The 26776-nt window shown below is 37.3% G+C and overlaps 1 protein-coding gene across 2 annotated transcripts; it reads left to right on the top strand.

The window, feature by feature from the left end:
• Positions 1 to 26776, top strand: GK5 (glycerol kinase 5). Of its 2 annotated transcripts, XM_075761121.1 has the most exons (16): positions 1 to 290; positions 1492 to 1585; positions 4145 to 4220; positions 4655 to 4748; positions 5662 to 5793; positions 7348 to 7423; positions 8069 to 8130; positions 8218 to 8291; positions 8628 to 8688; positions 9827 to 9953; positions 13228 to 13332; positions 15989 to 16074; positions 19980 to 20083; positions 21425 to 21484; positions 24332 to 24465; positions 25783 to 26776. In XM_075761121.1, exons 1-16 carry the CDS (start codon positions 159 to 161, stop codon positions 25917 to 25919), a joined length of 1554 nt encoding a protein of 517 aa, XP_075617236.1. In that variant the 5' UTR covers positions 1 to 158; the 3' UTR covers positions 25920 to 26776. The 2 variants fall into 2 exon arrangements, with proteins under 2 accessions (XP_075617236.1, XP_075617237.1); XM_075761122.1 differs by lacking the exon at positions 1492 to 1585 and having other exon boundaries at positions 171 to 290.

The raw sequence follows: 26776 nt of genomic DNA, 5'->3' as shown, positions 1-26776 counted from the left end.
CCTCGCCGGAGCGCGACCCGCCTCCCGCCGCCGCGCTCCCCGCGCCCATAGGTCCGGCCGGGCGCCCGCCTCGCGGCGGGGTGGGGCAGCGGTTTTCTGGCGGGCGGCGGCCGCCCGACCGCACTCCGCGATCGCTGCGCGCCGGGAGGCGGCGGGTTATGCCGTGCGGGCAGCAGGAGAGCGGCGCCGCCCCCGCGCGGTACGTGGTTGGGGTGGACGTGGGCAGCACGGTGGTGAAGTGCCACGTCTATGACCGGGCGGCTGCGGTCAGAGGCTCCAGCTGCAGGAAGGTGAATCTGCGGCGGGGGGGGGGGGGGCAGCGGCGGGCGGTGCCCTCAACTCACGGCCGGGCCGAGCGGCGCGGACCGCCCTTCCCCAGGCGAGGACGGAGGGCCCCGGCGGGCGAGGGCAGGCTGAGGCGGTGTTTGCCTCATGAGCCGGCGCCTGCGGGCGGGGCCGAACGTGCCCGCTCTCCTCCGAGCGCCGGGCAGTTTTGACCTGCGGGTCTCGGGTCTGTCACCCGTGCGGGGTCCGGGGGAGGGGGGGCGGCGGGTTGCCCGGGCGGGGCCCGGCGTGGGAAGCGTTCACAGGCGCTAACCCGGCGTGGCTTTTCCCGCTGCGCGGCCATCCCCTGAGCCGGGCCGGGTGGGGACGGCTTCCCGGGGGCCCCTCAGACCAGCCTGGGTGAAACGAAACCCTTAACCAGGCTGGGAGCCGCACGGGGAACACCACTATTGCACTCAGTTATCTCCCAGCGTTTGCTCCCGCCCACCTTTCCCTGGTACCTTTTTTTTAGTCGCTTATCGACTAATCCTTCTTCAAACAAAACAACTTTTGTTAGTAGAGTACAGCTGAGACTTGTGTAGGACTTGCATTACATAACAGCGCTGCATAAGAGCCTTAACTTTGGAACATGAATTTCAGGCTGCTTTTGGTTTGCATGGCTCACGATTTTGTGATGAAGACAATTTCCAGAAATAATTTTTTTATTCCTAGTGATTGCAATGAAAAGATTGCAGCAAGGGGAAGTGTAAGAAATCTGATAGATTTTCAGAGATGGAGGGGGACATTCTCAGTGGAGCTGACCCTCTCTCTCTGGAAGCCCATCTGCTGGGTGCTCCCTGGCCTGCTGTGCTGTGCCACTGCTGAGCGGCTCAGAGGCATTGACGTCTTGAGTGCAGCAGCGGAGCCAAAAGCCTCTCCGGGAAACCTGGTTTCTAGTTTGGAGCCCTGAAAGGGGTTTACAGGCTCCCCAGTTCCTGGCGGTTTGGACTTCTTTATTGCCTTTGAACGGAGAAGGTCTTCTAGAGATCACACATTCACATTCCGCGTCTTTTAAAAGTGACGCACACTGTTGTTTCTCCTCTTGTAGTAGATTCAGAAAATTAAGAACAAAAAAAAGCAAAACCAAATGTGTTTGCACAAACTTTCACCAGAATGCTGATTTCTCTGTACTAGGGATCGTAACAGTGCTGTGTCATTCATGAACAGGTGGAATCGCTTTATCCTCGTCCTGGCTGGGTTGAATTAGATCCTGAAGTGCTGTGGAGTCAGTTTGTTGGTGTAATAAAAGAGGCTGTACAAGGTAATGGCTTATAAAGTTTGAGAAGTTAATAAATTTTTCATCAAAATTAGTAAAGTTAGTTAATTAGATAATAAGATTTTTTTTAATGTACTGAAAATTCATCATTGAGTACAGCTCTGCAATTTGTTTTAAGGCCTATTCAATCATTATGTAAAATAGGCTACTTAAATTGCTTTTTTTTCTTTCAGTGGGGCCAGATTAGGATTGAAGTAGAACCAGAAGCAGTGTACATACTTGATTTACATGTCAGTAACAGCGCCTTGTTGCTCCAGCTTTTTGTATATGTGTCCTTCCCCAGTGACTGTCTCCCTTCCTCCAGATGCCTCTGTGTATGAACAGAGTAGGCTTGTTTCCCCTTCAGATTCCCCATTATTCTACTGCTGCTTTGTGTGTGCGGATGTGAGTGTATGAGAGAGTGACAGCAGGGTGCTGCATAGTTGTGCTCACTCGATTACAACCTGATATTCCCACTTTCCTCGTTGAAACTACAGACAGTTCTTACCATCCAATTTCTGTATTATTGTTCTCTATTTGTACTCTAGCCTAAAATTTCCTAGTACTCCATGCACTAAAACACATTCAACGCCCTTTTCTGCCAAATTTCTGAAGGTTTTTTTTCCCCCCCATTCTCTGGATTCTGCTCTAACTGCACGCTTACTCTCTACAAGCTTTCCCATTATACCAGCTCCAGCATTCTGTGATCCAGCACAGATCACCTTCTGTGCCACGCTGATGCCGTGGACCTGTCAACTGCACCCCAGCTCGCTTTCTTACAGTGCCCCAGCCTCCTTGTCATGTGTATGTGTGTCATACTGTTGTTTTCAATGCCTAAAGTTCCTCCTTTTCAGCCCCTCTTGCAGTTTGGTCTCCAAGTGTTGCTCTGTCTCCAGGGCTGGCTCAAGGCAAAACTCTTGTCTTTTCCTTTGGAAGGCAGCTAGGGGACAGGGAAAGTAAGCATTACCAGATGTAAGCTGTAGCTGTTCTGTTTTCTTAGCAGCCACAACTGTTCTGTCACAAGAATAGCAGTGTCACCTCAGCTCCTAAAGACTTTACTAGCTTCCTCCACTCCCATTCTGTGGCGCAAATGAGGAAGCAATTTTTTTCAGCTAGTTTTAAAACGGGAAGCTTTTATTGTGGCCAAGCTGTGCGCACTGTCAGCAAGTCATTTTTAAGTGGTTGTGTAACGTAAACGAGCATAAGTGCACACTGCTGTCAAAAGAAGCAGTTCAACCCTCCGTTTCACAGAGTTGTTTCCAGTCCAGAGCAGTTTCTTGAGTCAAATCACTGTGCGGTTGTTTATGCCAGCCGAGCTTTGCAAGTATTTGTGCCAGCACAGGAAACGGTGTGGTACCAGGGGCAGGAATGACTGTCTGGAATTAAAAATAATTTTCAGCTCATTGAGGGCTTTGATACCACTGCCTGTGTGAATGCAAGGACCGGTACAATGGAAGGTGCTGAAGCACATGTAGAGGTTGACAGAGCAAGACGTGCCCTTCCTCTGTGAAATCCTGTCTGTAATTGTCACTCAGAGGCTGTCAGTTGTAGAGTCTGTAGTATGTGCTTATGCAAATGAGTAACTTTGCACATGAAAGTTAACACAAGAACGTGTACGAGCAGGACCTGCTTAACCTGTGATTTGTTCAAGTAGCGGGATTGAGAACCCTTCAGAGTAACAGTACTTTGGGCCAAATAAGTAGTCTGTCATTTAAGTGGGATTTCTTAATGCATGTTTTTTTTCACATAATTTTGCTTCTGAAAGCAAGCATGGAAGTACTTGGGAAGCTGACTAGAGATGCTTTGAAAATAGCTGTGGACATATGTAATTATTTACAGTTATATATATTAGAAAAAACGTTCTGTAGCAGTTATTTGAAGGTAAGGTTTAACAGCAAAATTGGTGTATACCCAAATGCACGTTTATACAGCTGAATTTGAAGTATAGTTTGTTGCATTCAGTGATATGTGGTTTTAGCAAATTTGTTCTTACGAATTTTGAAAGATTGCTTAAGGAATATAATGTTTAAGGTGAGACATTGCATTATTAAAGTGACATAAAAAATCATGGCATATTGACATTAATCTCTTTACTGCCTACAGAATCAATCTAGATTTGTTTCTTTATGGAATTCATTTCCGTAAGTTTGTAAAGGTACTTAGTCCTTCTGTTTGTGCTTTCGTTCACATTCAGCCATATGAAATGCACATTTTAATTGACGATATAGGCATATGTAACATGCCTGCCTGTCTCTGGGATTGTTAAGTAAAGTAAAACCTCTGGGATTGTTCAAGTAAAGTGTTGACAGGGCTTTCAGAAGGTGGAAAGGGTTAGCGTGCCACAGCTGCTTTTGTAAAATACAGAGCTTTATTCACCTGGTTTGGAATCAGTTGGTCTTACTAGAGGTTGCTGATACTTCACCGCTATAGCCACTTAGTTGGCCAGTCTGTAGAGATTTATATTCTCTTAAATTATTAATTTCCTAAGTATTCTGTAGGTTTTATAGTTCTATTGTTTTTTCAAATAATTGCTTTATTTTTGTGTGGCTTGTTTTTGTTTTCTAGCTGCGGGACTTCACATGAGGCAAATTGCTGGTCTTGGCATCTCAACGCAGAGAGCAACTTTCATTACGTGGCACAAGTATGTATATTGTGTGTGGTTTAAAATGAATTTGTATTCATTTGCATTCCTAGAAGCAGACTATAGAAACGTTGAATTCAGTCAAATCTCAAACTGAAAAGAGCAAGTATCAGTCACTTGTATTCTCTTGCGTTTGCACAACCATACCTTACAGCAGTTCGGAGTGGTTAAAAGTTTATGTTCTTTTTGTTTTGTCTTTAGTACTTTGGAAGAGATGAATAAATACATATTTTAAAATTTTAGTGAGAAGGCTCACACTCAAAATGACTGTGTGCCTATTACTAATTTCTCAAATCCACCAGGAGGATATGTACTTATTTTAGGACTTGACCTAGTGTTAAGTGTCCTGACTGGAAATGGTGAATGACGTTGAATTTTTTAAGCAGTGTATGTTCTGTAGTTTTAAATGGGAATGTTCAAATACTGTTTTTCAGGAGGACAGGAAAACCTTTTCATAATTTCATAAGTTGGCAAGACTTAAGAAGTGCTGAACTTGTGAATTCCTGGAATAAGTCCCTTCTGCTGAAGGTAAAACTGTGCTAAGCTGGATACTACTTGGACGTGTTAGAACTGTTTCATTTTTATGAAGAGTAAGGGGAATATATGAAATACTGCAAGTGTCCTGTTAACATGTTAATATGAGGTGCTGTGGCCTAAAAACATTTAACTGAGCAAGATTAGCGTAGACAATAGTACTAAGAAAAAATGCAGTAGTGATAGCCTGAAGGTAATTAATTATGGGAAAAGATACCTGTAATGTTGCATGTTAACACTGCTACAGCATAATTTTTGGATGTAGGTAGTTCTTGGTTGGCAGTGTTTTGGGTTTTTTGTTTTCTGTGGGTTTTTTTTAATGTACTCTCTGCTCAGATTATCTATAGAAGGTACATTTTATGCTGCTCATGGCTTGTGCTTCATACCTTTAGAAGAGAGAGATTTGCTTGAAGTGGAAAAACTGAAGTTCCTGTAAGTGGAAACTAACTAGCACATGATAAGAAGTTAAATTCTTGGGTTTGCCACTGATTTCTTTTGTGAATGAAAACTTGATTAAGTTTTGGTTATTCTAGTAAAACATGATTGAGCCTGTCTTCTGTAGGAGAACTTTCACTGTAATAACAGTATGTAACGCTGTCAGGTACATTGTGCATTGTGCTCATGTAGGTGGCCTGTCTTTGTAATGCAGAGCAGTGTCTGTCAGTATGTGCCAGCAGAAGTCAGTAAAAGACACTTGCATGGTGCAGCTGCTCTTTCCTGTGATATTTGCTGTGGGAAGGCTATCTGTTGAAATCCTGTGTAACAGGAATTCTGTGACAGAATTTTAGCTTTCTGAATCTAATCTCAAGTCAGCAGGTTTCATCTGTGTTGTCATCCTTTAAAGATGGTTGATCAGAAACCTTTAAAGGGACAGATTAAAAATTACGTAACTTTTCTTTTGAAACAGGTAATCCATGTTATTTTTACAGTACTTCATTTCTTGACTGGGAATGATCGATACTTGGCACCAAGTTTTCTTACTTTTTCAACACAACAAACTTCTATGAAGTTGTCATGGGTCTTTAAAAACATATATGAGGTAAGCTGGAAAGGGAAAAATAATACTTTTCTTAGGTCATAATAAAGGCTAGTGACTTAGGTTGGTTGTAGCCTCTTCAGTTTTTTGTCTTGTTCTTTTCCTCAAAAAGAACCAGAACGAAAGACTTTTAGCTGTGTTAATGTTCAAAGCCTGTCTGCCTAAATATCTACTCACATTTATATAACTTTTTCCTCTGATTCTGGAAATGTGTAGTAGTAAAAAGTTTTCTTCATGCATAAGAAACATAATCAAATCACCTTATTTTACTTCATATACAGTTAGTAATTTTACTTTGTTTTAAAGTTGTTTGCACTCCAGTTTTGCATGACAGTTATATTTATTTTCAACTGGTACTCTTATTTTTCCACTCTGCATTATTCCAGTGTTTGCAGTTTCACAAATAATACTGTACTGAACAATCAAACACTGCAATTTATTTTGCATTTTGTTGTAGTATGAACTGGAAACTACACGTAAAGTTAGTTGTGCTAGAATAATCTCATGGACTCATGAGCATTGAGCTATTTGTTGCTGTATCTTTTGCTCTAATCCTTACCATTTTCCTTGTTTCTTCCTATTGTATTTGTAACTTCAGTCATATTTTCTGTTAATTTTCAAGTTATTTTTGAAGAAATTGTTTATCATTGATTTTTCTACCCTGTAAAGAAACCCGAAAATCTTTTGTATTTTTTGTCTGGTATTTTCTGTCACAAAGCTATCTTTTGGAAAGGTCAAGTATAATTTTTTACTGATGTGTTTTGGTTGGACCTGTTGAAAATGTGAGGTGTGAATTTGGAGGATTATAGAACTGAAGGTAATGCAGCTGCTGAGTTTTCAATGTGTGATGAATGTTCTCCCACATCTTGTCAGGCACTGATATTTAAAATATGTGACTATCAAACCAAGAAGCTCAAAAATACATGGCTCTTAATTACAGAGAACAATGTATTCAGTCATTTTTGAGTGAACTAATTTGTGTGTGGTTTTTCTGAATTCTGTAGTTTACACACTGTCAATTAGTAGAAATTAGATGAAACCTGAATTTCCCATTTTAAAGGGGGAAAAAATCTCAAGGAAAATAACATTTTGAGCTCTTTACAGATGACATAAACCAGAAGATGATGGCTCTGTCTTTATTGTTCTCAAGCACATATTTAAAAATACATTTATTTCTTCTGTTAATTCTTTATTTAAGTGCAGTATGCAGGACCTTGTTCTCTTTATTTACCACTCCTTCACCACTGTTATAACTGTGACTATTAAGTTTCCCTTCTTAAGGCTCTGATGCCAACGCAGTAGAAAATTAATTGCTTTTCTTAGCAGCGATTGTAAGAAACTGTGCTTATTCTTTTTTAGGAGCATGAACTGGATAGGATTATATTACTTATATAGCTGATTTGCCCTTTTTCAGAGGAAATACTGGCAATCAGAGACTTGTTTTCTGGGGACGTTATCATTAACCACAAAGAAAATGAGAAAAGGAATCAGGAAATATGTTCCTCTCTATTGTATCCAGTTGTAAATATTTTTTTTTGTATGTATATTTGTTTCCAGGCTGAAGAAGCCGCCAAAAAAAATAACTGCTGCTTTGGAACAGTTGACACTTGGTTACTGTATAGACTGACTAAAGGTGAATGTTACAGTTCTCTAAAATATTAATAAAACATATTGGAATCTAAGTAATGATGCTCATGACTGTCATTGATATTTCGTAGAATAATTGATTAATATTGTAATATATTTACTGTTTAAAAAAACCCCAGCAACTTCAGAATTGATTATTATTTGGGCCTGCCTGGAGGGGTAGTCAGAAAGGGAAATAATTATTCAGTGTAATCAACGTTTTAAGCATTGAAGATTTAAAGAGGACTACTAGAACTAATTGGCTTTGGTTGAAGAAAAGTACCTGTGAAAGTGAAATACAAATAATTGTTACCAATGTAGAAGTTACAAGTTTCTGTCCTGAGGGCTAATGCCTGAGCAATTGGATAGATTAGAGTAGGCAGTGATGCAGTTAGTGTTGTACACGTTGTCAAAAGTACCAGCTCTCTCCTAGCCAGTTTCATGAGGGCAAAATAAGGTAATTAATATATATACATTATAGTGAGCGGCAGATAAAGTTTACGTGCTCATTGTGTCATTATGACTTTGCCTATAGACACCTAGTTTATATTTCATTGGAGCCACTGCGATGTTTAAAGAACAAGTATGTTTAAAATGACTCTTAAATATTTGGATATCTAAAGTCTTACTTTGTTCTTTTTTTTTGTGATAGGTTCTGTGTATGCTACAGATTACTCAAATGCTAGTGCTACAGGCGTTTTTGAACCCTTTACGGTATGTGCTGTTCTGAAAAATGTTGTTGCTATTTATTGTGCTTCTGAGAGAGTTGCTGACGTTTTTACTTTTTCCATATTATTTCAGAAATGTTGGAATCCTGCTTTGTGTTACTTACTTTCCATTCCAATGTCTGTTTATCCTCCAGTGAAAGACACAAGGTAACTATGAAGCATATTTAAAAGAATATGATACCTGTTAAATTAATTGACTTTAGAAATAAATACTGCATAATCTCAGAGGCAAAGTAATATATAGATGCACAAAAAAATTTAAATTATTTTTATATGCAAATGTACTTTATTAACACTACATCCAAAACTTTATTTTTACTATCATTATTTATTAAAGTGATAGTTTTAATGCTTTCTTTAAAATAAATTGGTAGCATTACCTTTCATATGTGATGCAGACCCAAGCCTTATATATCTAGATTTCATTTTAACAAAAAAGGTCAATTTAGTGTTGTGATGTTTCTCTGTAACATTTGTTTTAAGCTTCAACTTCGGATCAGCTGACTCTGAAATATTTGGGGTATCTATTCCAATAATGGCAGTGGTGAGTGCGAATGTTTTCTTACTTAAATCTGTATATTTGTACCTATATTATTTTTATCTAGCTTTCATTTAGTACTTGCTTGTTTAGTAAGTATTCTCTATGACTTAACTATAGTAGAATTGGTTGTTGAATTTTTCTCCAAAAACTCAGTTAACAACCTTAGGGTGAAAGGAGGAGAGAGGAATGGGAAAGGATTTTTAGAGGTTGAGGTCCATTAAGGTTAGATGACCAACTGATAAAGCACTGAATGTAGTATTTAACAGAGCTGGGTTCTGCTCTAAGCTCTGGCTTAAAATCAATTTTCTGTGTAAAGTTGTGCAATGGGCTTCATCCTGGCTTGACTTCAGTAAGAATCTACACAAATGTAAGAGTATTTGTTAATAGATCCACTTGTGGTACCTTTTATTTATTTTTTTCACTAAAAATAAATGGAGAATAACATGTTCTGGCCTCAGTAGTTAGGATTTGGATGAGAAAAATCCATTTTTTTTGTAAAGTCATGACTTGTAGAAAAATCTGCTTGAATTGAGCTAAATGGAAAAAATGTCATCTATCTAACATGAATTTCTCTTGCTATTTTTAAAGAATTGTAGACTCAGTTTATCTGTAAATGTACTGTTTCACCAAGGCACAAACATAAGTAAATACATCTAATAACCATCATCATTGTTGAAAAATTGAGCATGGAATAATTTGGTACAGGAGGGGTAGCAGGGAAAGAGGAAGGTGAGACTTCAAAACTTCAACTTTCTATTTGGGGGAAGAGGAATTCAAGCCAATCTGTTCTGTTCTGCTCCTTGGCATTGCAAATGCCCCGTTTATCCTTGTCAAATACTAAAATATAAAATATTTATTTTGTTTTCATAACACATTCTCCAGTGTTGCAAGCAATACTACAGACATTCACGTTTTGTCCAAACCTGATATCATTTGATTCTGGTGATAAATCTGACTGTTGGAATGGCCTGAAAATACTTAAAAAATTGTATATGAATCCTCTCGTAATGCTCAATTCCTTTCTGAATGGTTATTTATGTTCAGAACTCTGAAGTGTTTGCATTGATATTCTAAAATCCAGCAGCATTGTAGGCTGGTAGTTGGTAGCTAACTTGTGGTAATGTTTTTGATGATACGGCAGGTAGCTGATCAGCAGTCAGCCATGTTTGGAGAATGCTGCTTTCACCCAGGAGATGTTAAACTGACGATGGGAACAGGTGGTTTCTGGAATGTGAATACTGGAGAGCATCTCTTTGCATCACGGGGAAGTAAGTTTAGTGAAATTTTAGTTTTAGAGTATTTGTTACTTGACAGCTGTTAATGATGACGGTACAAAAAGGGATAAAACAGGGCTATGCTTTTCTTTCTGTCCTTAGCTGTAGAAAAACAGCTTGAAAGTGTTTTCAGAACAGAAGACTGTGGAAGGTTTTAATTAGAAATGTAGATCTTGGTTATTCTGAAATACGCTTCTCAAGAAGAGAATTTAAGTAACATCACTAATAATTATGTCTGCTACCTGCATCCCTCCTGTTGGGTTTTTTTTTTTTTGCTTCACCTGTTCTTCTTGATAGCAGTATTATACAGCGCAGGAATGGAGAAAAAGAGGATTGGTCCTCTGGCTTCTCACATCAAAATGTTCCAGTGGATCGCTGTAAGTTCCTCCTTTTGAGCCCTTATCCTTTGAAGAACCTGCAGTGAGATAATGCAGGATTAGCAATTACTAGTTTTCTTTTAAAAACGCTAGAAATGGACTCCCCAGTGTGTTTCTAGTGTTTAAAACTTTGTCGTTCTGAACATTTGTGGTCTGTCAAGCTTGTTAATTTGTCATAGACAACTATTTGTCAAGAGAGCAACAGATGACACTGAAGTAAATTTGCCTGCACGGTCTCTCTCTGTCATATTTTTAAACAGTTACTTATTTCAGGAAGCCTACAATTTAACATAGGCGGGGTGGGGCTGGGAAGGAGGACAGCAGTGTGCTAAGGAGACTTTTACCGGCTAAAGTCTGGAAGGACCTTGGCAAGTACGGGAGATGTGTCAGAACTGAACAGCACGGACATCGAAATCCCTATGAATGCAAATGCTTTTTAGGCTCATTAATGATGTCATTGTGCTGATACTTTTACTTAGGAAATCAGGTGTATGTAGTTTGTGGAAATGTAATAGCGAAACATGCTGTAAGGTTTTTCCATTTTGTTTCTTTCAAGAAAATACATGGCTATTGTGATCTAACAGGAGTTGAAATCTTTAAGGCAGTGCTGTGAAACGTTTACTGCTTTAGGCTGTTACTTACATTAAAATTATTTCCCCTATGTTCTGTGGCTGTCATGTGGTATGGTTAGTAGGACAAGCTAGGTACCTAGCTTTCTCAGTGCCCTGGGCATGAAATGTAATTTGTTCAATCTTTAAAGTTGACATGTGTATTTAAGACTGCAAGATGAATCCCTACAGCATCCTTGTGCAAGCTATTCATTAGCTGCTGTTCTAGTTTCTGATCTACTTTTAGTTTCTATATATGACAGTTTAAAAAAAAAAAAAAGTTCCTTCGAGAACAGCACTTCTCACAATTCAATAATGGAAACACGTTGTATAGATTTTAAATCTATCTCTCTAGCAGTCTGATAGTGCTTAGTAACTGTGGTCATGCCAAATCTCATGTTGATCTGATCCCTAGAGGTAGATTATCTTACACTACTAGAGGTTCTGGTGTGAGCATCTTTAGGAAGGCCACCTGGTGGACGTCTGTCCCTAATTAGCTGTCCTTCTCTGGGACTTTAGGCTTAGTGAATTGTTTGGTCTTGCTGCTTTGCAGCTTCACCTTTGATAGAAAATAAAGATTGTAAGGGAGACCTGCACCAAGGATCTGGAGATAAGTATATTGCCTTTTCCTTTCAAGAGACGAATGCAAACTTTACATAGGTACTGCTAATTGTTTTCCCTTGTAAGCACCAGAGTGTCTCCAGCACTAACCAAGTTTCTGCAATTCCACTAGTACTACCATGCCACTCTGTTGGACACAGACGAGCAAACTGGAGACAAGTGTATATCAGCAAAGTCACCTTGAGAAAGTAGAGAGAATCCCTAGATCCTTCTGATGCTTTTCTGGTCCTAGCCGTTACTGGGACTCATTTACCTTTGTAGCATTACCTATGATCTCTGAGTCCTGAGCAGGGTCCTGTGAGGTCATGGTGCTTTTCTCACTTATGGTACTTGGGTTAGGTGATGTTTTTATTGCAGTGGCCACTGAATGCTTAAGTTTTTATTGAATGACCTGAAAAACCATTTGTCCAGCTGCAGTGCTGGAGAACATTTACTGTTCAGCTAGACGACTAAGTCTTTTTGCTTTAGCATTAAAAGCAGTATTCTGCAGGACTTTTGTGCTATGTCCTTACTAATAGAGATATCAAACAAGAAGATCTTCATGTTGACACTGACAGTTTTAAGTAGTATGTCTCTCTTTTATTTGTTAAGGTTTAAACATATCCTTGTGGGGACAGAGGGGAGAACAAATCATCAGGTTTATCCTCAGTATTGGCTGATAATTTCTGATGATAAAGTATCTTCAAGGAGACAGCTCTTTGAAAGATGCTGTACTGTGTGTTCAAATAAACTAACGTTTGCCCTATGTATTTCTGCCTTTCTTCTGAGGGATAAGGAAAAAAAATATTCGAAGTTAGTGAATTTTTTAAATTTTTTTTTGAGTCACCGCAAAGCCAAAACTATTTGGTGAAGGTTATAACTTCCTGCAAATCCCATCATGTAAAACATAGAAGTGCTAATATAATCTTTTGTAGTTATATACAAAGTATGTCACCAAATATTTTTTATGAGTTTGTTGTTTATATTAAGCAAACATACAGGTAAGATGCTATAGTTAACTGGCAGTAGCCTTTGTTGGGGACAAGGATGGGCAAATTGTGAAACTTTTCTGTCTTTGTTTTCTATGTGAGGAAGAATTGCGTATTGATAAAGGAATAAAAAATTGTATCATTTTCATCCTCTTCTGTGAACAAGATCTATGTTCTAAGTTTGTGTTGCTTTTTTTTTGTGTGTGTGTATTATGTCTGTTAGAGTATTTGTGCTTTCCATCTGAAAGCTCAGCCTTCATGTTTTATGTTTTGGGGAAGTAAATTCTGACTTTTCAGAAACCATTGGGGAAGATTAGATAGATTGAAAACAAATAGGAAAACATTGATAATTTTTTAAGTATATACAATCTCTTATCATTTAAAAAAAATGCAAATAGCTCTTCTCTTTAGCTTAAAGAGGGGTTTTTTTTGTAATTTGGTAATGATTTTTATTTTTAGGTTAACTTTGGTTTAACAAATTGTTGTTCGAGTCTTGTAATTGCATCACTGAATTTTTAAACAATACATTTAACCTCTATCAGTGGCATTTTTTAGCTTGAATTCTGCAAAGGAATTGAATAAAAACTAATTTTTTTTTTTAGTAGGGTTTATTGTGGGGGGTGCTTGTATATGTTTTTCTGGAAACATTTAACTTAACTAGGTGTTTTGTTTTGTTTCATGGAAAATAATTAAGGTCTGTATCCACTGATTGGTTGGAAGATTGGGGAAGAAGTTGTTTACTTAACTGAAGGCTGTATGTCAGACATTGGCACTGCCATAAAATGGGCTCAGGATATAAGTAAGTAGTTCTTTAATTTTTTAGAGAGTAAAATATATTACTACTTAAGAAACTTTTTAATGGTGTTTAGGTATGGGTTTTGCTTGGTTTTGTTATCCTTAATTGAAGAAACTAGCCTACATCTTTTGGGCAGTGGATAATGCACAGTCTTATTAGTAAGTTCTCTGCTGAGCATGTTTACTGCAGGGGGTTTGCTTTGCACAATCATCTTCTCATCAGACTCTGCCTCTCAGACCCTCCTACCTGTGTAGGCTTTTGTTTTCCTCACTTGCTTTCTATTGTGTGTAACAAACTTCCTGATGCCTTCTTTTGTTTTGTTTTGTTTTTTAACCTGATATCCAGACTTGAATAGAAATGGTATAAAGGAGACACGTCTAAAGTTAAATGTGTGCTGTTTTAGGGTATTTGGACTTGAATTTTCAGTTGAGACAGAAATTGAATACCAATTAAGTTTAGGGAGCATGATTGTAAATGCAATATTCCATGAACAGTTGCTGTAATGTTTTTCAGAGATCTCTAGCTGTACATCTTAGAATTAATAACAGGTTTGAGTTATATGAAAATAACGTGAAGAACTTTATTTTTGAAAGTAAGTGTTGTGTGTGTTGCTTCACACAGAAGTAGCGTGCCTTTTGGCTGTGACTATTATGTAATGAAAAGATTTGCATTCCAAATTAACAAAAGACTAAGAAAAATACTAGCTCTTATAGTAGTTGATGTTCAAAACCACTCGTTGTTTATAGGACAACTTTTCTGAGTGTTCTAATAAACTATCTACTTGGTTTACTTAGAAATTTAGTACACCTTTACTAGGGTGCAAAAAAGGAATTAGTGTCTTAAACTCTGGGTTATCTGGGAAAGGTTTTCATGAAGTGTAGCTCATCATAAAATTCCACGTTTCTTGAAGTTGTCAACTTCTGGTGCATATGTGTATATACATGCTCATGTATGTGCCCTTAAGGATTACATATGACTCAGGTTGGTCCTCAGGTCTTCATAATTCAACATTTGACTGAGCCTAGAGAATAACAGCCACTAGTCTTTTGAGGAAATTACTCAATTCAATACACAGTTCAGTGCTGCAGATGCAACTATCTGTGGTACATATACAAGCTTGCTACTTCAAATTCCATGCTTAAAATGGATACCTATCCATTATCCATATATATATCCATATATATATCCATATATAACTTATCCATGCTTAAAATGGATTTTATTGGTATATGCAGAGCAATAGTATAAAGTATTTTTAGCTAGCCAGTAGTGAAATGGACATGACCTGCAGTTGTTACCACAGGCAAAAATTGGGGAAGTTTTAGAGGGAGATAAAAAAATAGGCATGTTGCTATAAACTCTTTAATAAGTAAGGTCTTTATTTTCTGGAAATATGATTGCAGAGAAGCAGAATTCAGAAACTTTTATCAGTTTTACAAATAAAGAGAAGGGTAAAACTTTTGCTCTACAGAAGGAATTGGGTCAAAACACCAGGTAAGGTAATAGCATTAGTAAGGATGGTGAGGCTCAGCATGGATGAAGATGAGACATACAATAGTGGTAAAGGTTTGGAAATAGGAATTTCTGCAGCAAGGCAAACTTAGGTTAATGGGCTTCTTTTAGTGGGATTAGATCACTTCTAAGAATTTTGAAAAAGTAGTATGTGGAATTTCAAGGTGAAGTCAATTTTTTTATTTTTTTATTTTTTTTCATTTTCTGTCTTGACATAGAGGTACTATATATAGTTCAGTAATAGCAAATACAACAAGAAGGAAAAGATATGATTTAGGCTTATTAGTGTGAGCACAGTAGAATCCAAAGCTTTCAAACAGATTTATGAAGGTTACAAAGGTAAATTGAAACTCCTGGTAAGTTACCAAGATGAGTTTTTCAAAGATAAATTGAGTTAGGTTAACATAATTTATCGTTGATAGGAAAATTTACTTTTTAGACAAGAAAAAGCAATAGCTCTTATTTATAGAAGACCTCTAGTCTTCTGTGAAAACATGGTATGTGGCCACATAAGAACATCGTTAGCTATAACTACAGAAGATGGGTGTTAGTACAAGAACTGCATATGAGTAAAGAGCAAGTTAAAGAGGGATGTTTGTGGAGTTTTGAAAGGAGACATCTGGCTAGACCAAGAATAAAAGCAGTGTCTATGAAAGAGGTGGTATTAGGACCTACCTTATTCATATTTGTGTCACTCACTTGTAAAAATATTAAAGGTGCTGATAAAATATGATTAATATTAAGGACTATTTCTGTAGTCATTTAGTACTGGGACTGACAATAACAAAATCTTTGGGGGGGAAACATTTTTTATGTTTTGCAAATCTAGGCTTTTAGCATACTTAGGGTGCTATTGTTAGCGTTCTCAGTTCCCACTTATGTCTATTTGGAAAGCCAGTGACCTCTTAGAGGGTGTGAAGATTAAAAGGCATAACAGGTATGAGAGGATCCTTTTGAATTTAGTCTTCATCTGAATAGGATTTTTTTTTAATGCATCTGATGGACATGAAATACAGGAGAAGTGATCTTTTCCCTTGGAACATGTAGTTTGAGAATATTGCAAGGGGAATCTAGATTTTTGTCTCTTTGTAATATATTAAGAAATTGAAGTAAATAATAAAAGTATATGACTTCTGCATCTTTACAGATCTTTTCACTAATGTTGATGAAACAGAAAAAATGGCACGGAGTATTGTTGATTCTCAAGGCGTTTGTTTTGTTCCAGGTTTTCAGGTAAAATTATTAATATAATTGAGAATATATATTTTAACAACCCAGTTAAAATTTTAACTTAACTGTTTAAATGTAGTAATTTTCATCTTATAATATTTATTCTGTACTACTCTGTCCCTCACCACAATGTATGAAGATCATTGTCGTATGAGAATGCTTAAACACCACCCGCTCACGAGAAAAACCTTATGAAATGGGAAAATTACTTCCATTTTGCAGATGGAGACCTGGGGTATGGATAAACTAAATGACTTGCACACAGTAACTCAGGCAGTGCCTGCAGAGACAGAAACCAATCCCATAACTGTTCTGCCTGATGCAACGCCTTCATTGAGACAATACTTCTAAGCACGGTTCTAAAAAAATTAATTTTACTCTGGCTCTTTTCAAGATGTAGGTTGAAATTCATCAGAATATTTAAATGTACTTAAATATGAGCAAGATTCCAAGTCCTGGTGTTACGAAAAGCAAAGATAGTAATATTTAGACACCTCTTTGATATGCAGATTTTAATATTAATTAGATTTTTTTTTTCCTTTGAAATAGGGTTTGTGCCTTGTTGCTGACCATAAGTAGAGTGTACTATGTGTATAGTAAGGAGTTCCTGGCATTTGTTCTCCACTTTAGTCCCCTCCATTTCCCAGTAGCTTGCTTTTATCTTCCTCTTCCTGCAATTACTTGATCCCCTCTGGGTCAAAAGCTCCGAGTTCTTTATACTTGCTTTCCATTTATGCTAGAGATGTGTGTATCCTCATGTCTGTCCTTTCTACCTCTGATTCATGATCCCTCTTGAGATTCATTACATATGTGAGTTACTGTCTGTGCAAAGACAGCAACAAGGGTGATATTGATGCTGCACTTCAGTCTAGCATATTAGTCTAGATTGGAATTGATGGGAATTCCAGTTAATACATTACATTAAATGACAAATTGTGGTAGCTGGGGAGCTGACATACTGCCTATTCAGATACAAAGCAGTTGCTTCCAGTATGGGTTTGACAGTTGGTAATAATAGTTTGTTATTTGTCACCACAAAATATGACAGAGGTGCAAGTCAGAGCTCTTAAACCTTCTTACAGAATGAAAACAAACTGGTTTTGCTAACATAGCTGTTGCTAGCTTAGGGACTATGCAGAGCCCCAAAACTTTTTCATCTAGTTATGTCATTTAACTAAGCAACGTGAGATAATCTGACTAAAAGCACGTTTTCAGCAGCATAGCTGTTTCTACATTGTGGGTTTGTCAACGTGAAAGTATCCATGTCTCCACAAAACTTTGTTTTTCTAATCAGTGTTGCTGTCTAGGAGAAACTGTGGTGTAGCCCTGGTCTCCAAGTTGTCATTTGGAATATTAGCGTTATAAACTGTATTGGATAGATGGACCAGGCAAGATGGAGGGAAAGTTGTTGCTGTGCTGTGGAGGCTGAGTAATGTCTGCCATCCAGTGGTTCTTTGATGTGTAGGCAACTGATGCTTGAACCTGTCAGGTGTTCAAAAGTTACTGAGTTAACCAAACAAAGAAAAGCCATTAAAATGAAAATAGTATTTTAATTTTTTTCTCAGAAATCACCACCTTTTCTTTTCTCTTAGAAGGCTCAGATAGTAATTTTTTAGTTTTAATACATAAGTTTTAGAGCTACATGGAATGTTTTTGAAAGCTTCTCTCTCTCTGTGGGTCCAAAAGTGCATTTTATGTTGATCTTCATTGGTCTACCATACTCGGTAGGACTAGTGTTTTTTCTAAAGAAACTTAGTATCTTAAACCTTACCTTTCTGTCAGTTCTGTATGTTAATGGCATAAGGCAAATTAAAATTTCATTTCTTCTGCAGGTAGCCCAGCTACCTTCTCTCAAACAGCCAACCTAACAGTTATATTTATTTTTAGGGGTATAATGCTTGGTTATGCTGAGATGCTTCCATTTAACATTTACTGTGAGTAATTGTGCTGTGAATAAGCAAATGTTGAGCCATGCCAAATTTCAATATTTGCAGACAGGAATCCTGTGGTAGACAAATGTTAGTCTGAATCTTTTTTGAACCTTTAATTCTATTAATATTTGTGTTCTACAGATGTTGGTAAAAACCTCTTTTTTGTTTGGTTGGTTTTGTTTTGCTTTGTGGGTCTGTCTCCCCTTGCTTTCTTGACACTGTCTCAGAAGGAACCCCAGCTAGCTTCTTGATAAACATTGATTCAGTCTCTTCTGCCCTAATTCTGTTATTCCCAGTCCAAATGTAGAAGCTGTACTTAGAGAACTGAATAGATTTCTCTTTAACTGTGACATCTAGTTACCTCTAATAGTATACACCAGTGTGAATTTCTTTGCTTTTTAACAGCCCTGCTTATTTCAGTGGAACCTGCTTAGCTAGTACACTCACAGTAACAGTATCTGTATAGATTTAGAAACTGAGTGGATTAAGTGATATGAAAAAGGACATGAACACAGGTGAACACTTTGGGTACTGTGACGTGTGCTTAGCTTCACTCGCTAGATGCTAACACAAACTGATTGTATGGTAATGTTTCTTAGACCTCAGAGTGATTGTGGTTGGGGAGGGTTCTGATGAAGCCCATATGTTCATTTCCTCCACAGAGTACAATGTTTCTCTACTTGTCCATGTTAAAGCAATAAGAACAAGTTTCTTAATGAATTCTACTGCTGTGTTGCAGCACACCGAGAGGAGCATCATTGTGAAAGTGTATTTGAAATTGCGTGGATATGTGCTTTAATTATTTTTTTTTTCTAACTTACTCTGGTAGAAACAGGAGTTTCCAGAGTTAATTTGCTGTGGTTAGTAACAGCAAAATTTAGGACTCTTCATTGGGGTGTATGCACATATATGCACTGCTATTTTTTTTCTTTCAAGATACTCACCCTTACGTAGAATATGAGTCTATCTTGCATATGAAAATCTGTAAACTTGGAAGCCATTGATCCTTACGCTACTGGGCTGGAGAAGTGGTTCCATTCTTAGAATGGGAAGGGTACTTGCATATGGAAAAAAACCCCCAGTATTTTCATTTACTTTAATGCAGAAGTTTCTTCTATTTAGAAATTTTTGCAAAATGCTATTTTTCTTTTTGGCTCTATGTACCTATCCATATGTTTGTGGGGTTTTTTAACATATGTTAGCATTTTCGTAATTTACTTTATAAATATTCTTGTATGTATTTAATAAGCATGAAATTCAAACTTCTGGTACGTGTTGTCATAATTGATATTTAGTACAATACAACTGAAAAGGATTGTTTCAATTTAAAAATTACTGTCTACAGTGAAAATAATATTTAATATTGTCACAAATCAGGCATGGACCAGCAAACAAGTATTTTGTGATAAAGTTCATCAAAGGAGTCAAGAGGAGATTCATCAATTGATCCTCCAGTTCTCCTGCAAAGAGAAGACAATTTAGTGATCATTAGCATTTTAGTTGGACTGTTTATCAGTGTCACTGAAAAAATGCTGTAGTATAAACTAATAAAAAGTATTATCCTTTTCAGTGTTACTTTTAGAAGTCAGTTGATCTTTCAGCAGTTCAGGAGTGTTTAAAAAAAAAAAAAAGCATGTGTGTAAGGTCTTGCTAGAGAACAGCAATACCAATGTGCTCTGTCCTAGACACTTAGTGTACACTATGTGCATTTTAAAGAGAATTCATACAAAATAGTGTTACTTAGTATGTCAAATTTGGAAGAAGTCACTTAAACTTTTTTCCTCTTGAAAGCAGCTATTTAAACTGTTCACTGAGTTAGAAATAACACTATATACCTCTTACGTATTGTTTTCAATTTTCTTCTTTCACTATGCTGCCTGTAATTGTCGTAAGTTATTTTTTTTCTTACTATTTGACTCCTTTCTCAAAAGCCTACAAATACACTTCATTGAACTCACGGTGAAATCCTTTCTGCAGGTTTCTGTGAATGACCCATATTTATGTGCCTCTTTCATTGGTCTGAAACCTTCCACTACCAGAAACCATCTTGTGCGAGCTATATTGGAATCTGTAGCTTTCAGGTACTGCTTACTTATGTATCTTGCTTATATTTTCTTATGTTTGCTTTTATTTTGATCAGCAGTGTTAAATGGATACATGGATTCTGCAGTTTGTAAAATATAAATTGTAGTAATCTGTTACTGTTACATTGAAAGGAGTTTTAGCGGCTTCCTTTTTTCTTTTCTTTAACACTTTACAAATAAAATCGTGTATATTTATTAGCTCAGTTTTTGTTATTAAGTAACCATATAGGAGTTCTTAAATTATACTGTTTTCTCCACGTTCTCAAATGTTTTCTGTTTAAAGGTTGTCCTTAGTGTCCTGACAGTGTTTTGTCAGAAGCTGTAGCCCACTCCAGCTGTGTTTAAAGTATCCCTGAAGGTGGTAATTTTATATTAGCTCTTTGGCTAAAGTTTTTGGTGTTTTATAAAACACAGTAATAGGCATCTTAAACATCTTTGAAGATGTGAATAGACAAAACTTCCAGATCTGATAGTCACGGTTAAAGATATTACTGCTAGTGACTGATGATATCACATCAGTAGCTTGCTGTGGAGCAGATTGGTTCTGTCTTGCAAACTCACCCAGCATGCCTTGGACTGAAGTGGAATATGGTTTGAGCCTGGCTTACACTGCTCTGTGACCAATTAGGGGGCACTGGTATGGTTCCTTCCACCTAGTCACCAGCTCTGCTTTGGGCATAATAACCTCCTGCACAGAGGCAGAAAGGATGTCTGGAGGATGGTAACATTCTGAATTGCTGCAGCTGTTTCTAATGCATTTTTTTCTGCACCATAAAAGAAATGTGAGATGCCATAATCCCTGAACTGAAGCATGGGTCCCTTGAAAACAAGGATGTACAGGATCTCATCTCATTCAAATACCTAACTAGAAAAGGGTAGAGATCCTTTGTGTTTGGATTTTCTCCCATTGAATTAAATGCTTTCAGAACAAGTCAAACTTACAGCCTTCAGAGGTTATCTTTAAAGAACAGCTGGATAAACTCTGATTAACACTCTTGTCAGCCTACTTTCCTTACTTCAAACCACTTGTTACATCAACAATTGATCTCGTCTGTGGAAACCTATCATCAGTTTCAGATGATGTACCTTAAATGTACCTTCTACAGACTTAGTATAGAATGGGCCATGATTTAGCCATACTTGTGCCTTCATAATGAAGTATAACAAGGACCAGTTTCAGTCTTTTTATTTACGCATTTTGGAAACTTGTTAACTGTTGCAGCAGTTCTGACACAACTGAGGCATTTTTTGCCTTGTATTTTATTTTCTGACTATGTAGATACTGGAAACACTTTATGGAATATATAATGCTTAATTCAACTAAATATTTTTTTAAAGAAACAAACAGCTTTATGATATCATTGTGAAGAAGGTACGCATTCCTCTTCAAACTATTCGGTAAGTTCCATGTAATTTAAATTTAATACATGGGAGTTTGATTTAAACAGGTGTGAACTTTACTGTGCATTTTATCTTACTGTAAAAATTTTGCTGCTAAGAAATAGATGACTGCAAAGTCTAATGTTAAAGTAACTTTAAAAGTGGCAGTAGAGACTACCCATGCCATGGTCAGTTATTAATTAAATCATTGGCATTGGTGATTATCACTGTGTGAGTAATAAATTGTTCTTTTTTTAAAAAAAAAAAAGCAAATTCATGTTTTCAGGTAGCGCTAGCATGCATATAGCAATGCCTTCTAGAAAGGTAATTCTACCCTTTTATTATCATTCTTACATACTGAAATTTTTTTGTGCTGAGTCTGTCACAGACTGAATATATTTGAAGATGGTTAAAACTGGATGTGTTTATAAGGGAAAGAGGAAGAATATTTTTACAATTCAGTTGTTAAGATACTGGTTTTGCTTCAGTCTTTGAAGAAACAAATCAAACTTAGTGAGATAACCGTGATCCCTAGAATATGCTTTTCACAAAGTCTTGGAAAAATTTAGCTGAATTACGTGTTGCTGGAAAACTGCATTGCACATTTTGGTAGGTACTTCGTTTGGACCACAGCAGTTGTCCTTAGAGCCTCAAGCCCTCCCATGCTGCAAAAGCTCCCCAGAATTTCTCCTGACAGCCAGGGGTCTCCATGATACCACGATCAAGAACAGAGGACAGCGTGTCTGTCCCTCCTCTGGCTTTTTTCCTGAGACCCGTGCAAAGGAAGAAGTAGACTGGCAGACATGTAGACAGTTTTGAGAAATCAGACTTTTGAGTAGTGGAAGAAAAGTTGAAAGTACAAAGTAGTGGGGAGCTAAAAGTTTCTGTCTTCCGTCACGTACAGGGACAGTGTAGGCAAAGATGAAGGAACAGTGAGGCTTGGGGTTTTAATGAAGCAGAAAAGATGAAAAATACTAGATTTTTTTTATTCCTTAGGAAGCTTTTTTACATACAAAATTGCATCCAAAAATTGAGAAGTCATATTAAGACTGAAAACTGAAAAACGGGAAGTGTGGAAGTACTGCCTAGGGAATGATAGAATTCTAATCCCATTTACATTGTAATGTAAACTTTAAATTGTATGAACATGTTATGTTTTATTCATTAGTATAAAGTTGCTGTTTTGTATAGTGACTGTAATAGTTAACTACGATCAGTAGCAATCCAGCTTGTGAATTAAGCATTAGAAGAAAATGAGAATCACTTAGTGGGTTTTTCAGTAGGGTTGTAAATCACTTTCCTATCCTTTTGTCCGCACATCTTTAGTATCTATCCATTACCTTTGATTTTGTTGTTGTTTTTATGCCATAAATATGTTAATTCCCTTTTTACCTGATGTCCTTTATCCCTCCTTTCTGCCTGGTCTCTGGCTCCTACAAGCTCCTGCAAAGTTGTTGTTTTCATTAGTCCTCTACACTCCTGTTACTTTTCTGTGCCTATCTCAGCACCGCCGAGGAAAGCAGAGAGAAGGAACCGTCAGTTGTAGTCCTCACGTCCTATGTTACAGCAGTCTGCAGCAGCCTTTACAAGGATGATCCTGCTGGTCCCTGGAGTCCTGGAATGTCACCTACTTACTTGTTCTGTGAAATAGCACATCCCCGGTCAAATGGCACGTAGGAATTTTGAGTTAGAAGTTGCACTGTACAGATTGAATCTTTGAAGTATCTAGCAGCAAAATTTAGCTAAATATAAAACTGATTTGGAAAGAAAATTTGGAAATTTTCTTTTTTCCCCTTGTAACTTGAATCAAATGGTTGTCTTATTTTTACAGAAGGAAAATGCAAGTCACTGGCATTAAGAAAGTGACTTTACCAGTTAAAGGTTTTAATGCCACAGTGTAGAGGTGGTAACCCTGCTTAACTGTATGTACAAACAAGCAAAATCCTGTAACGTCACCAGTCAGGCAGTATCTCCTGATTTTACTTTCGGAAACAGCCAAAACATTTGTGCAAAAGTTTTCTGAGGCATCACGTAGTATAAAAAATTTCAGCTGGCATGTTTGAATTGAGGATTTCTAAGCAACTGTTAAATTTTATTACCCAACAGTTTCTATAGTAATAAACAGTAGATGTCTTTTACTGCACCACATTTGATTGAACAACAGCTCCATATCTGACTCGTATAGGAGTCCAACGCCATAACGAACCAATCTGGCAATTCAAAGATTGCTTTTTGTTATAGTTACTTTTTGTTTGCAGGAGTGATTTCTTTACAGCACTAGTAATCACTCTCGTGTTTAAAGATCAGCATTGATAAGTTCTAGTTTTCTCCATTAAAAGGGCTTCTGACATGATGCAATTAAGAAAATAGATAGATGGAAGCCTCACTCTCATCTTCCTCATAAAAAGAAGCAACTATGAAGGCATTTTGGCTAACTAATACAAAGATTTGGTAGTAATGAAAAAAGTACTTTTCCATATCTGAGAGAACTTGAAACGGTTTGTTTAATTTAATGGTTTTAACTAGTGTCTTGTGGTGGTGGTAACAATGTAAAGTTCTGTTACAAACCTTAAATTTCAACCAGGATGGTGTGTAGTTTTAGAAGACAGAGCTTTCAAAGCTTTTGATAATGTGTCTGCCCTCTGGCCCTGTCTGTCTGCTGTTCCTCTCCCATTCTTTTTTTTTTTCCTAGGCACCTTGTGCTGGCCTCTAAATTTGCCCATAAAGTGAAAATGCATTTGTGCAGGAGTGATAGGAAAATTTATGCATAAGTGTGAAACCCTGGAAGTTATTTTCTGAAATGTTGGCAATACGCATTTGAATTTAATCTCTTTTTAAAATTTTTTTCTTCCCCTCTCCCTATAGAGCTGATGGAGGTGTCAGTAATAATAGTTTTGTTATGCAGATGACTTCAGATTTAATTAATAGGCAAATAGAAAAACCTGCAAATGCAGACATGTCTAGTCTTGGTGCAGCTTTTCTAGCAGGCCTTGCTTCAGGTATGTATACATTTAAAGAGGTTTTGTTTTTCCCTTCATAATGCATGTTTGTAAATAAGGACAAAAAATCAGAAAAAACCAGTGCATAACTTCAAATAACTGTAAAAACTCCCCAAACTTTAGCCATTTTGTGGGAATCCAAGGTAAGTAGTGTTTATGTTTCTCTGCATTTGTACCCATGTACTTGCATTTGATGGACCAAAGAAACAGATGATAAACGTCATAGGTAAACCAAATCAAGGACCTTATTTGTATTTCTAACACTATGTCCCAATCTACTGAGCATTTGTATGCTTGTTTAGTTTTATATAAATGAATAGTGACAGTGAGTTTAATGTGAAAAGTATCTGCATACATATTTGTAAGACGAATTTACATTTAGAAGGATATATGATTGAAGAAGAAAGAGGTGAACCTTATATTGCCACCTCCTTCTTTCTTGACCTGGACACTAGGCATCCCTTCCCGTATTGCCAGTGTCTGGAGTGGTGCTTGGTGGGGATGGATCATGTGACAACGAAGCTGCCATGCTTACGTGCAGCTGTGTCATTCCTACTGAAGTTATGTCCTGTCATCTGTGAGCCGAGTCTTTATTCTTTAAGGTTTTCACAGAAATAAATACAATGGAAGTAAAAAATAAATTATTAACAGAAAAAAAAATCCAGCTGTACTCAGAATTGTTGTATATAATTAACCAGACTTAAAACTACAAACTGTCAATGGTTTTGCTTAATGGCAGTATATTTTGTAGGGGGATATTAACTTCATTCAGTTGCTTTGATATGTAAATAACACAACAGTAAGATAAAAAAGTATATGCTCAGGTAAGACTTATTGAGCAATTAAAAAACTGTAAGAAAGCTGCAGCCCTTGATAGACAAGAATGATTCAATAGCATAAATTAATCTGAATGTGTACACCAGCAGTTTTCTGCCATTTATGCAATTTTTAAGACAGTAGAAAGGAACTAGTGCGAAGTCTGGGTTTCTGTGGCCCTTCTTCAGTAAGAGGGAGCTGCAGCCAAAAGCCTAGTGTGGATGGAACCTAAGGGAACTTCAGTGTACCAGAGCTGTTCCTTGGAAACCATCCCAGTTAAGCAGATGTGCTGTTGTCAGGATTCCAAACTAGTGGATGCTATTGGAAAGGAGTTTCACATGTTAAAAATATGTTTCCCTCTGAGAAAGTTGTTGGTTGAGTAAAGAAAAGCTGTCATGATTTCTTACTGTGTTTCTGCTTTGGATCTCTTGGAAATAAATTAAAACAACTCTAAAATAACATATTTGCAGTTGAGCTTGAGAATGAACTTTCTGTTTATAGGATTTTGGACTGACAAAGAACAACTAAAGAAGCTAAGGCGAATAGAAGCCATTTTTGAGCCCCAGAAGGACTTGGAGGAATACAAACCTGCTATGGATATCTGGCTACAAGCAATGAAACGTTCCCTGCACTGGTAGAAGTTGGCATTTTGATTATAGAAGAATTAAAATGTTTTAATTCATATTCATAAAATCTTGACATTAACAGGACAGTAAAAACCATCACTGAAATTTGTGATGGTACATACATAAATTATATGGTACTTCACTTACCCCCCTGCTGCTACTTACCGCATCATAATGAACCTTCATACCATCCCTATGACAGCTGTAGTCCAGCTGCAGCGTTTGTGTCCCTTCAGTGACCTCCATTGGGTGGCCCAGCTGCTCGAATCCTACCGTGTACTAGAGATGGGGAGTTTTTTCCTATGATGGGTTTTCTACTGAGGAACTTGCCTCCCTTCTGATCTTTAAAATCTTTGGTGTGTTAATCATTAAGGAAGGGTAAAAGGCACATATGCTTCTTTAGGCATTTCTAAGAAAGTAAAATTATTGTTGGGGAGTGGGTTGTGGTGAACTTGATTGTGTAGAAAGAAATTTTCTTAGTAGCCTGTTACCACTTGGTTGACTTTCTAAGGAAGCATTTGACCCAGCTCCGTGATGATATTTTTGTGCACTAAATTTAGATGAAATACAAAAGCAAATATGCTTTCAGTACTCCATTGAAAAAATAAATCCAGGATTTTTGTAGCTGATAGTTCCTGTCTAGCTTGTAGCTCGATTTTTTTAAATTTTATAAAGACCAAAAGCTATGTTATCTGGCATGGCTAAGAGAAATGCATTAAAAGTAGTTACAAGTATGCTATCTAACTTGTAAACATCTGTAACATTAGTATTTTCAAGTCCATTGTTAAATCCTATTATTAGCTAAAAGGGGGTCAAAAGTGTATTTTTGAAGCTATGAATTACTTTTATATTTTTAAACAAATAAATTA

Source organism: Balearica regulorum, chromosome 9 (assembly GCF_011004875.1).
Source record: "Balearica regulorum gibbericeps isolate bBalReg1 chromosome 9, bBalReg1.pri, whole genome shotgun sequence".
Lineage (NCBI taxonomy): Eukaryota > Metazoa > Chordata > Aves > Gruiformes > Gruidae > Balearica > Balearica regulorum.
The sequence above is the reverse complement of the archived record's forward strand: the minus strand, read 5'-3'. Positions and strand labels throughout refer to the sequence as shown.